Below are 13,069 nucleotides of genomic sequence, written 5' to 3' on the forward strand. Positions count from 1 at the left end.
ATTTCCCTGGACTTGCTGAATCCAAGCTCACCCACAGGCCATTCTCAATGGAAATCACATGGAAGATGCATTTGTCTTCGTGAAACAGCAGAATGAGAGGCCTTTTGGGATATGGAAACATTGGCAAGAATGTCACATCAGGATCTCTGACAAGGAACAATGCACCAGTGTGTGTGTGTTTGTGCAAAGAGAGAGAGAGAGAGAGAGAGTTTTTGTGGTGGGTTTTCCATCTAAGGATATAATTAAAATATTGTGGAGAGGGAAACAAGGAAAATGGAAAATGAAACATAGACTGAAGGTCATGGAAGCAGTGTAGTTAAAAAAAGTGTTGTTCTGGATTATTCATGTGCTTCTGTCTCTTTAAGGGATGAGGGACGTCAGGGGAAAGGGAGGGAAGAAATCAGGCACCATTTTAGTCCATTTAGTTCTGGTGTCTGTGACTGGAGGCCTCTCAGGGGGCCTTTGCAGAAGGGGAAAAGGAGCCCTTGACAAAGGGAGGTTTGATGCTTAGAGTAGAATAACCAGTCTGGTCTGCAGAGGAGGGAGAGTGAGGAAGGCTCTGAGCTGCCTTAAGGAGAGATGCTGAGGGGGGCCTTCGCTGTTACATAAAAGAGGGGCAGAATTGTCTCTCCTGCAAAGGAGGCTCCAGAGAAGGTGCAGAGGAGGATCCCCCTGTCAGCATCGTAAAAGGACACCCGTCCCCCAGCACAATTCAGAATCACTCGGATCTTCTTGAGCTTCCCACTCAGGGACAAATGAGGGGAAAGAGGGGGGTTGGAAGCCCAGTATTCACCTCCATAACACCCCACAACCCAGATCCCTTCCTTAGGACTAAAATCAATCCAGCCTTTTCTCCTCACAGACTCTCTGGCGACCCCCACAGCCCATTCACCCTCACTTCCCCCACTGACTTCCCAGAAATGTCTGCCTGCCATGAATCCCTCACGTCCCAGGACAAACTGCAATTTGCCAAATCTCTCAGGATTGTCGGGAACATCTTGCCATTTCTCTCCGCTTCTCACGCTTTTATGATCCTCAGACAGGATGAGGCTGGGATAAGCTGTGTCTGGATCCAGAGTGACGTTTGCTGCTGGGGGTGGAGAGAGAGGAGGAAAAGAGAAGGTCAGCAGAATCCTCTGGGACAATGGCGGAGGTCTTAAGTGTTAACACCCCACAGGGATCATCGATTTCCTCTAAAATCGGGGAATGTGAAAACAACTCAGTATGATAACAGGAACATGAATACCTCCAATGCTCACAGCAGAACCAACATGAAAGCTCCCCCAAACCACTTTCCCCAGACCTCTCCTCCCTTCCCCTCCCTCTGTCCTTCCGGCCCACCCTGAGTGGCCAAACTCCCCCTCCCCTGTATTCCCCTCCATTTCCCTGGGAAGCCCCCACAGCCCCTCCCATTCCATGCCCAATTTGCCCCTCCCAGCTAAGGGCTCCTCCCATATTTTACAAGTAACCCCCCCCCCCCTCTCAAAACACTCAACTCTTTGCTGCTTCCAGATCAGGGTTTTATTGCAGCCTGGCCCTGCCTCATTCCAGGAATTCCATGTTGTCTTCCCCTCCTGTCCCTCCTGAGCTTCTTCTCTTAAGAAGGAACAGATGGAAAAGCTCCAGGATGCCTTCTCATTGGCAGTGCTGGGAGCCCCGCCCCACCCCCCACCCGGGGTGTGTGTGTGTGTGTGTGTGCGCGCGCGGGGTGAGTGGTGGTGGAGGGAGGCAGGAGAGCAGAGAATTCACCCCCCCCTTTGATGCTGCCTCTGTGAATGGGCCAACTGAGACTTCCAGGGGGAAGGAGGAGTCTCCATTCTTCTGAGCAGAGAGCAGCCAGCCGGTTCTGCCCTCCCTTTTGGCAACAGATAACTGGGTTGTCAATAGAACTATGAAAATCTAGTATCTCGTTCGCTTTTGCAGCAGTTGGAGGCTCCACCTCGGGTGCAAGATACAAACATGCAAAGGAGCCCTTTCTCTTGCCAGTGATTTGGGTGGCCCATTTCGTTTTATACAATGCTAATATGAGACTTTTGTGGCATAATGACTGCACTTGCGCTAATTCTTGGGAATTAGGGGAGACAGACCTGATTCCGAAATGAAACCTTAGAGGGACAGCTGGGTGTCATCCCTATATTGGAGGACGGGTACATCTTATAGAGACCACATAACACCGGTCTTAAAGGAACTGCACTGGCTGCCTATACGCTTCCGGTCGGAATTCAAGCTGTTGGTAATGACATTTAAAGCCCTAAACGGCTTGGGACCTCAATATTTGAGAGAGCTTCTCAAGCACCAGTTCATACACCACCTGTTTACCCTAACAATCAGTGAGACTCCTAAGTGATAGTAAGCCCGAATGAATCAGAGTGTTTCCCTGTAAAGTTACCTGAACAAAAAAAAAACATCCAAAGAGTAATTGTTGTATTGTCGCCAAAACCAACTAGAGTTTGAACTTATATCTAAGTCACAGAACTCTGCATATTTCATTAAAAGTGTTTTCATAAATAGAAAATCTCTTTCCTAAATGAATCCATTGTCCAGTCATATGTAGACAAAAAGACCTTATTTGACTATCCAAACCCAGAAGAAAGGTATGTTTTTTGTCTATTTGCTACTCCAAGTGCGTTACATACACAACTTCTACAGCTCTTTAATAACTAACCTAAGAAGTTTCTAGTATACAGAGAGAGAGAGAGAGAGAAGTTTTCTAACATAGTTTGGAAAAACTGCAGTTTAGCTATTTCTCAAATAGCTAAACTGCAGAACAAGAGAAGTGAATTTAGAGCCTTTATGAGAATACATTTAGAGTAGTGGTCAAGATAAAACGCCCAAAAGGAGGGAGTTGTCGTGGAAATGTGTGAATGGGCTGTTTTGTCTGTGCCCACCCTGTTTTGATGTAAGCCCCTTCCTATTAGAAATTAAGTTCTATTGCAATTTGATGCAAACTGTAGCTGAAATTATATTGAGCCACACTTGCTCAACCAACAAGAAGTGCTGACACATTAGTCAGAGTGTGAGCCTCCCAGCGAGGACAGGAAGAGTAGTAACCACCAAGGAACAGATGTTCTAAGGTTACAATACCCATCTACGTAATGGTTTTCTAGTCTTAGAATTATCTGCACTTTGCACGTGCATAAATGCCATGACACAAGACGGTGTCAACACCAGCAGTGGGAGGGTGGAGTAAGATGTCTGCAAAGCAAGATAACCAAAAAAACAAAACAGATAGAGATGTATTTGCTGTAACTATTGCAATACCTATATATGTATGGTATTTTAGTCAGAGAAATACTTAAACTCTGTACATGCCTAAATGCTTTGCTTCTCATTGGTTGTTGCATTGCAGAGCTGTATTATGATTGGTGGGAAATTTCTGCCACTGTATCTGTGGAGAATTGACCCTATAAATATGTTTCCTGAAATTGTTGGGCAGTTCCTCAGGTCTTTTGAGACTGTCACCTTGCAGCACTGCAGGCTGCTCTTCTCCTAAAGAGAGAGAAATTGTGTATTGAGAGCCTGTGAGCACCACTCAGCGAACCACGGGAACCCGTCCTTTCGGGTTCCACCACAGCATCAAGCCATTATGTGCATATTTGCAGTTCAGATGCATGTTGAAGTCTTTCACAGAGATATGATTTTGACGGTGCCAGAGGCGCTTCCCTCAGGGGAAAGTCAACTGTGACGGGCACCTGTGGGCCAGTGCCAATAACTTCATCGGCGTGTTTTCTTCTCCAATACCCCCTTCACAGTTTTTCAACTCTTCTAAAATGTTTTGTCATTTTTTGTTTTGGTTAATTAAGGATAAAGCTATATAGTATAATGCTGAACATCTGTCAGACAGGATCGTCCTGGAATCCCTCTTTTATAAGCATATCATTTGCTACAGCCTTTGACTTATTAATAACCGCAGTGATATGTTGACAGGAAAAGTAAAAATTTGGAGGGGTCTGGATGAGTCTCTCCAGTGACCCGTGAACTTTAGAACTGTCTACTGGAGCATCCAAGCTGTGCCTCTACCTATGTTCAGCCTGTATGTTTATCAATAAATTCTAACGTTATAAAATACCAGTGACCAGGCCCAATGCTGGTCAGACCATCCCGTCTCTTTGAATGGTCCTCAGTGAGACACCTCTGCCTGCTCAAGTGTGCATGGATGGCCAGAGCTCCACACGACTGGGAGCTTTGCTTTCTCACATGTCCTGATTGCATGGAGCCCTCCCTAGGCACAGTCACCTCTATAAATGGACACGTCTTGCAAAAGTGCACTGGAATGCATGGGGGAAGTATGGAGGGGAGGAGTCCATAGCTCCACCCCCCTGTCTGTGCCTGCTTTGTTGATATGGAGAACCCAACATCCCTACAGAGTTGCTGATTACTCATAGTTAACCTTTTTATAGTTCCGAAGGGTGCAGGACAGAACGGTTTAAGCACAGTGAAATGAAGCCAGTGAAATATCGGACCAGTCCATATCTCTCCAGCGCATTTGGTTCACATTGGTTTTGTGAACCGCCCAGACAGCTTCCGCTATTGGATGGTAAAGAAATGTAATAAATAAATAAACTGGAAATGTACCTTTCATCGGAGGTAGTCCAGGTAGCAGCGCATCTGGGGAAGGAAATGATAGAAACTTTAAGAGGCCCATTATGAATCAAGTAGAAACCAAACTGGTAAAAGGGAGATCCTCTTCGTAACTTTAAACTGATTCCAAATAACAGTACAATTCTATGCGTGTTTCTCAGTGTTTCATTTCATCCAAAGCCAGTGGGGGAGGCTCGTGGGGAAGGTTACCAAGTCAACCCACAACCGCACCACAGGCGATGGGTCTGGAGTGGCTTCTTAACCACCCCAACAAGCCACCCTCCCTAGATTCAGACGACATGAGAAGCCTTTGCCCAGCCAGAATAACTATGCAAACCAGGCCAGCACTCAACAAGCCCAAGCCACCGGGACTTATTAGCCACCTGGAGTCATGCAAACTGGCCCAGTAAGTCCCATCATGTTCAGTGCAGCTAAACCTCAACGAAGCATTTCTAGGACTGCAACCGAAATAATAATAAAAAAAAACTGAAGAAAATCCTCTGTAGAACATAAGAAATAAGAAGCAGAAGGCAGAACTAGGATAGAGGTTGTATTTAATTCCCCTTCCTATGGCGAGAACAGCCCTCATGGGCTACAATTTAGCCTTGTATATCTTAAATATCTGAAGCTCCAAAAAGATTTTTTTTAATTCCACTGTTCCTGTGTTTGCTTCGTTGTCATTCAATACTCATGAATTTGTAGCCATTTAAACCAGGGGTCTAGTCCTAATGCAATCTATGGGGCACCACAATGTGGCCTGCACAGCCTCTTGGTCTTCCTCCACGGGAATGAGCTTAGTCTCCAAGCCCCACCCTCTGGAGGAATCCCCTTGGAGGGCTCCCCCCCACACAGCTGTCTCTGATCAGGGATAGTGGTGGGCATGTGCGGCAGCCTGAGCAAGGGCACTCACCGGGGCTAGATTGAGTGACCACATTACACCAGTTTTAAAATCTCTTCACTGGCTGCCAATTAGTTTCCGGGCGAAGTATAAAGTGTTGGTTATCACCTTTTAAGCCCTACATGGTTTGGGTCCAGGCTACCTGCGGGATCGCCTCCTCCCGTACAATCCGCCCCGCACACTCAGGTCCTCTGGGAAGAATTTACTCCAGACAACACAAACAAGGCTGACCACTAGTACCCAGAGGACCTTTTCTTCTGCCGCTCGCAGCTAATGGAATGACCTGCCAGGAGAGATTCGTCAACTTAACAGCCTTCCAGATTTTAAGAAAGCTCTAAAGACTGATCTCTTCTGGCAGGCCTACGCAGTTGAATTTTAAGATGCCTTTTAATAATGTGCTGCTTTTAACGATGTATTAGTTTTGAATGTTTCGATCCAAAGGGAGAGGCGGGTAACAAATAAATAAAATTATTATTATTATTATTATTATTATTATTATTATTATTATTATTATTATTTCTCGCACATCGAGCAGTCCCAATTCTGCGCCCCCTCTCATCCCCATGGCTATCTCCAATCTCGGAACAGAGATAGGAGCATGGATGAGTGGTGGCCCGGAAGTGTGGCCGCTACCCACGGTGGGGGTGAGTCCTAATGCCTCCCAACCACACCCCTACAGCTATCTCTGATCTGAGAGCAGAGATAATGGGGGCGATGGGAATGAGTGGCAGGACTGACCTTCCCTGTGCAGGGGATTCCCAGCACCCAGGCCGCATCACATCAGATCAGAGGGATGGATGCGGAGGGGGCTGGACGTCTTTCTCTGTCAGGGGAGGAGGCACCGTTGCAGACCTCCTTCCAGCATCAGTGGGGGGAAAGGAATGGGGTCCCATCACCTGCCCCGTAGTGTGTGAGCTGGAGGGCAATCTGGGCCCCACCCCAAAATAGCTGTGCAGCCTTGATTTTAAAAAAGGAAAGGGAGGACGAAACGGACAGTTCTCACAGTGGAGATCAGTGATGGGGACCCTGAAGAGTGAAGGGAGACCATGGCTATTGAATCCGTGAATGAAGAAGATGGTGTCAGGGGTAAGCAGCATGGAAGGAGAGGAATCAGTGGACAAAACTCCCAATCGAGAGAAGCAGTGGGGCCCCCAAAGGGAACTCTTTCCTTATCTCTTTCCTGCAGTTTAGATTCATGAGTGAGGGATATGGAGTCAAGAGTAAACAGGGAGGTTGACACACTTAATTATTCTGGATGGTGAAAACCCAAAGCAGAATTGGAGAACCTTCAAGAAACCTTCTCCAGTCTGAGCGGATGGGCAACAAAATGCACTCTGGGTATTCCTGGAGGAAAAGGAAATGGTGGCCAGGCTGCCAAAATGGAAGCCTGCTGTTTACTGCTGTTGCCACTATTTGTAGCACCAACAAAATAAAATAAATTAATGCCCAGCACTGCATCCCAGCAGCCCTGCTTCCTTACCTTTGAATTGCTTCACGACTCTCTCCAGAAAGGGATTTATTTCATGGAAGTCCCAGATCTTCTGCTTCAGCTCTGGAGGGAAAGCTGCTGGATTCTCAAATGCCTCCTTCTCACTCCTGGTGGCAAGGGAAAAAAGGTAACCCGCATCCATTCAATCCAAACAGAAATTGCAGAAAGCTCAGAACAGAGAATGGGCAACTTTTGTTGGGGGAGGGAGCATCAGCCGCACTGGCCCATACAGAACCCTTTGGGAGCCACACCAGTGAGCATGGCTGGGGGAGGGGTTGAGCGGGGCAGATGGGATGCTTGTGTTTGTGTCTAGTTAGGGTTAGTGGTCTGTGTTTTGCCTGTGCTGGGGGGTGGCCTGTGTTGTTTTGGGAGAAGGTTTGGTCTGTGGAGTTTTTATATGTGTGTTTTGGGGTGAGATGTTTTGTGGGCAGAGAGGAGCCTTCAACCATGCGTGATGGAGGGAAGGAAGGAAAGGAGTGCTGGTCCCTGTTTTAATCACTGAGATGTTGGAGTCCATGAGATGTTGGAGACCAATGTCCTCTGCCCAAGAGCATGGAGGGAGCCATGTGCTTCCCATGTGATCCAGACCCTTCCCACCATCATGGAAATGAGTGGGATCCACTTACCTCTGCAAGGTGTTTCTCATGTCCTGCAAAGAAAGGAGAGAGAGAAGAGGGAACTCAGTGCCTGCCAGTCACCCATCTATTGTACCCTGGTCCTTCTCATGCTCAAGTGCTGATGCTTCCACATAGCACCCCCCCCAACTCAAGGACTATGAGGAATAGATAAAACATCCTACAATGGGGGTTCAAGAGGCCTTGGTCAAACACTCAGGCTTTCACAAGAGACAGACACTGATCTGCATTTTAAGGCAGTGGTCTTCCACAGGTCCAGATCCAAGAACCACGAGGGACGCCAACCTGCAACATGGGCCCCACTTTCAAAATTGCCCTTGCAGTGACCCATCTGGACTGATCTTGTGACCCACTTTTGGGTCACAGCCAACCCTGTTGGCCTATTTCCCTGTGCAGAGTCACTGACAGTTTAGAGTCTCTCTTTTATGACAAGAAAGTACTCCAAGATGGGGACATTTCCCTTGACAAAAAAGAGGAATGCCAGCAGTGACAGTGCTTCAAGCCCTGGCTTCTTCAAATAATGGGAATTTCCACAAACCCACAAGAATCTCAGGGATACACTCATTCATTGGAGAAATGCGATGCTAGGGCATTCTTCATAAGCGTGAAAAATCAAAACAACCTGTTATGCAAGTAGGAGTACTTAACAGTGCTGGGGGTGGGAGGGAGTTTAGAGTGAACTTTCCAGATGGGGGGGGGGGAGGAAGGTTCCAAGGGGGGTTTCTCTTAGAACAGGGCAGTGAGACATGGGGCTTCTCTAAATAAGTGACTTATAGCATGCTCCTGACTGGCCTCTCATGGACGTTTGGGGTCTTTCTGACGATGTCTCCTGCACCTTCCCCCATTTATTCCGTTAAAAGGAAACCCCTGGATATCCCGATTCTTCAACTACATCTCAAGACTTCCCACCATGTGCAGTCAAAGTTGCACTTCAAAACCTCCACTAGAGGGCGCTGTCCCCTTCATTCTTACTATGAGCACCGGGAGGAGGGAGAAGTTTCCAATTCCAGGCCACCTGGTCGTCCCTCTCCTGCCAGGTAACGCAAAGCCCTGGTCACAATACACACACAGAATAGAAATGGGCTGGGCTTCCAGTGCAGGGGGTTCTCCTCTTCAAGGTCTTGAAGTCAGCTTTACCCTTGGGAGGAAGTTCCTGGGCTGTTCCTGCCACTGTCTTACCTGCAGGAGTTCACTCGCTGGCTGCTGACCTTTCTCCTCCAACTCCTGGATGAGGCTTTCAAGAGAGGAGAGTTCTTCAGAGAGTTTGGCCTGGTGCTCGTCCCTTCTCCTGGCAATCTGCTCCTCTAAGCCTTCTATCTGGGCCAGCAGAAGTTTCTCTTGTTCCTCCAGAAGCTGCTGGAGTTGTCTGAACTGAGCCACTGCCTTTTCCCTCTCTGCTCTGGTTTCCTTCTGCAAGTGGATGGAAAGGGGAGAAAGGGAAGCCAGAGTCAGAAATAGGACCAAGCTTCACGGCATCAAGAGGCTTAAAGGAATTTTATAGGAAAGTTATTTTAAGTTTTCAGAGATCTTAAATCCATGTTCAGAGAGAAAAAGATTCCTATAAGATCATAGAATCATAGAATAGGAGAGTTGGAAGGGGCCTACAACGCCATCGAGTCCAATCCCCTGCTCAATGCAGGAATCCACCCTAAAGCATCCCTGACAGATGGTTGTCCACCAACTCCCTAGGTCACTGGTTCCATTGTCGTACTGCTCTAACAGTCAGGAGGTTTTTCCTGATGTCCAGCTGGATTCTGGCTTCCTTTAACTTGAGCCCGTTATTCCGTGTCCTGCACTCTGGGCGGATCGAGAAGAGGTACCAGGGCCCACTCTCAGCCTGGCCTTTCATTAGCCACCGTTCTGGGAGGTTTGGCCATTCCAGGCAAGAGCTGTTCTGCAGAGCCAGGCTGCCTGGGGGCTTTGGATTCCTCTGCATTCTACGTCACATTGTTACTCATATTGGTTGAAGCCCTTGTTCCCTGATAGCACCTCATTGGGGCCGCATTCCCCCCAAACCCTGTGATTTCCTTCCTGTGGGTTTGGACTTGCTAATCTCCAGGCCAAGGAGGGAGCAGGGGGGGTTCCAGCAATCATCCAGGTACTGGAGCCGCCCCCTTCGGCCCTCTTCCTGGCTTCCGGTGACCAATTGCCAGTCGCCATCTGCCAGGACCGCACCCCGGATCAGCCACGGAGGAAGGTCAGAGAGCAGAAGACCTCGCTCAGGGAGGAACAGTCAGGGCAAGTCCCTGAATGTTCAGCTGCAGATCTCCGCCTATTTGCCCCGAATCAGCCGCTGCGTCATCTAACCAACCCAGCATAGATTTGGGGCCACTCTGGGGCAAAGACAAAGTGCTTGAGCGTGTGGGGGTTGGACAGCTTCAGGCGTTCTTGGGGGAAACGGATCATCTAGACCCATTTCAGTCCTGTTTCAGGCCAGGGCACAGCACTGAAACAGCCTTGGCTGCTCTGACTGACCACCTACTCCGGGTGAAAGACAGGGGGAGTGCTGCCCTGGTGATCTAACTGGACGCCTCAGCAGCTTCTGATACCATTGATCATGGTATCCTGCTGGATTGGCTATGTGAGATGGGAGTGGGAGGCTCCACGTTACAGTGGTTCCGCTCCCACTTGCAGGGCCAATTGCAGAAAGTGGTATTGGGGGATTCCTGTTCTACCCCATGGATATGAAGCCACAGGGCTCTATTCCATCCCCCATGCTGTTCAACATCTATATGAAGCGACTGGGGGAGGTAATTGGGGGTTTGGTGCCATCTGTATGCTAGTGATACTCAGCTCTACTTCTCCTTGTCATCGGAGACAGCTGGGGCTGTGAAGGTGCTGGACCAGCGCCTGGAGGCTGTAATGGGCTGGATGAGGGCCAATTGACGGAAGCTGAATCCTGATAAGACGGAAGCTCTGTGGATTGGTGGTTCCCGAGTCCGGGAATTGGGTAAGCGACCTGTTCTGGATGGGGTTGTCCTCCCTCCGAAGGAGCAGGTGTGTAGCTTGGGAGTATTCCTAGATCCATCCTTGTCACTAGAGGCTCGGGTGGACTTCGTGGCCCAGAGTACTTGGGTCAGCTTCGGCTGATCCGCCAGCTCTGGCCTTTCCTGGACAGTGATAACCTAGCCACAGTAGTGCACGCACTGGAAACGTCCCGATTAGACTACTGCAATGCACTCTGCATGGGGCTGCCCCTGAAGACGACTCAGAAGTTGCAGCTAACGCAAAATGCAGCAGCTAGACTGAAGACGGGTACATCTCACAGAGACCATATAATACCCGTCTAAAAGGAATTGCGTTGGCTGCCTGTATGCTTTGGGTCGGAATTCAAAGTGTTGGCAATGACATTTAAAACCCTAAGCAGCTTGGGACCTCGAAACTTGAGGGAGCGCCTCTGCCTATATATCCGCCCGCCTGAGATCTGCTGGAGGAGCCCTCGTCTGTGTCCCACCAAAGGGAGACATACCATCCCCCATGCTGTTCAACATCTCCATGAAGCCACTGGGGGAGGTCATTGGGGGTTTGGTGCCATCTGTATGCTGGTGATGCTCAGCTCTACTTCTCCTTGTCATCGGAGACAGCTGGAGCTGTGAAGGTGCTGGACCAGTGCCTGGAGGCTGTTTAGAGCCATGGAGCTGGCTTCACTACCAGAAAGGTTGGGGTAAATGCCCTACTTTTGGGGATCATATTTTCCAGGGTTTGCCTCTGGATGGCTTCGTATTTGTGGCTGCGTCATCTGTCTGAATATGGAAAGATGTGCATTTACGGAGGTGTAAACAGCCGTATGGAGAAGCCCCGGGTTAAAACATGGCTTTTATCAAAGCCTTTGAAGGCTATATTCTCCATGGTTGCACATAGTTTTAATTGTTTTCGATTGTTTCTAGTGCTTGTTAAAAATTTCTACTCATCTTAATTTGTAGGTGATTTAATATGTTTCTCGTTGTTTCTATTCTGTACTGGGTACATTGTTCTGTTTTTATCTGTATGCCGCCCTTAGATCTCAGTGATATAGGGCAGGATACCAATCATTTAAGAAAGAAATAAACAAATAAATAAACGATACCATATAGACAGACCCCTAGTAAAACTGACACTTACAAGAAGTTCTTTATTCTCCTTTTCTGTTTCTGCCTTATATGCCAGAATTCTTTCTCTCTCTTCCCTGAGAATCTCCAGGCGACGACGGATCAGATCCTGAAGGAAGAACAAAAGTTCATGTTTGGTTTAGTGAGACAGAAAGAGGAAGTGAACAATATTCCTGTTCTCTGACACCCGTCTTTGTACTGGGGAGCGGGGAGGTTCTCAGCGGACTTTTTCATACCATTAAAGCCTAAAAAACAAGTTCCTCCATCCACTGGGAGTCTGAGTTTCACATGCACTGAGATGGGAATTGGGGCTGGGGGTCACACCACCACCACCACCACCACCTTTGGCCGACACAGTAAACACTGCAGGTCACACAAACCCACCCAGTTTGCTGCTGGAGCAAAGAGAGAGAGAGAGAGAGAGAGAGAGAAGGAAAGGTGTGAGAGGTGCAGCTGCAGCATCTTGCCCCTGCTCCCCTACTGCTGCCCCGGTGTGGAGAGAGCCCCCACCCTCCACCCTCCCGAACCTTTTCAGGCTTCCCGTGGCTGCTATTTGCAGAACAAAGAACGTGCATGTTCACTGCATCCAGGCTAGAGGAACGTAATAAAGAAATAGTTTAGTCCTAATATCTTCTTATTGCAGGGACTTTTCAGAGAACTTTCCAAGAAGAACCCAGAGTTCTTCCCCCTCCCCACCAAGGTCTACAATGTTTTCCTACCTTGTACTCCCGGGAAGCCTCCTCCAGAGGAACCACCTTGTGATGTTCATGCTCCTTGGATCTGTCACACACCAGGCAGAGGGGGGTTTCATGATCTTTGCAGAAGAGCTTCAGGGGCTCCTGGTGCCTCTCACAGACTCCCCCCTTCTCTTCTGCCCGCTTTACCTCCTCATCTCTGAATTTCTTGGCAATTTCAGTAATCTTAGCCAGCTGCCTATTTGGCCTGAGGTTCCCCTTCTGGAAGGTTCCTCTACACTGGGGGCAGGAGGCCTCTGTGTCCTTCTCCCCCACATACTTGCTCAGGCAGGCTCGACAGAAATTGTGGCCACACTCTGTAACCATTACTGGATCCTTGAAATACTCCAGGCAGATGGAACAAGTGGCTTCTTCACAGAGATCCTGGACGGGACTCCAAGCACCAGCCATGCCTTCCACACACTGCAGACAGAATTAGTTTCACTTTCCCGGCTTTCAGGAAGTGGGCGTTTGCTTGCTTGTAAATGACTCACTATCATCAGCATGTAAGAAACAAAGAGAGCGACATAAAAGCTGAAACAGAACAGGCCAAAACAACCGCTTTAAATTAAGAAATAGCGCCACGCCAAAAATAGTGGCATGAGTAGCAATACTTCAAAACAATATTTAGGACTAAAACCATC

General features: G+C 48.4%; 1 protein-coding gene across 1 annotated transcript; it reads right to left on the bottom strand.

Annotated features, from left to right (window-relative positions):
• Positions 1-223: 223 nt before the first annotated feature.
• Positions 224-12,836, bottom strand: LOC134396071 (zinc finger protein RFP-like). The gene is made up of 7 exons (XM_063122424.1): positions 12,411-12,836; positions 11,705-11,800; positions 8,783-9,013; positions 7,595-7,617; positions 6,960-7,075; positions 4,576-4,608; positions 224-1,087 (listed from the first exon to the last, which is right to left on the bottom strand). Exons 1-7 carry the CDS (start codon positions 12,834-12,836, stop codon positions 570-572), a joined length of 1,443 nt encoding a protein of 480 aa, XP_062978494.1. The 3' UTR covers positions 224-569.
• Between the last annotated feature and the right edge of the window lie 233 nt (positions 12,837-13,069).

Source organism: Elgaria multicarinata, chromosome 3, assembly GCF_023053635.1.
Source record: "Elgaria multicarinata webbii isolate HBS135686 ecotype San Diego chromosome 3, rElgMul1.1.pri, whole genome shotgun sequence".
Taxonomy (NCBI): domain Eukaryota; kingdom Metazoa; phylum Chordata; class Lepidosauria; order Squamata; family Anguidae; genus Elgaria; species Elgaria multicarinata.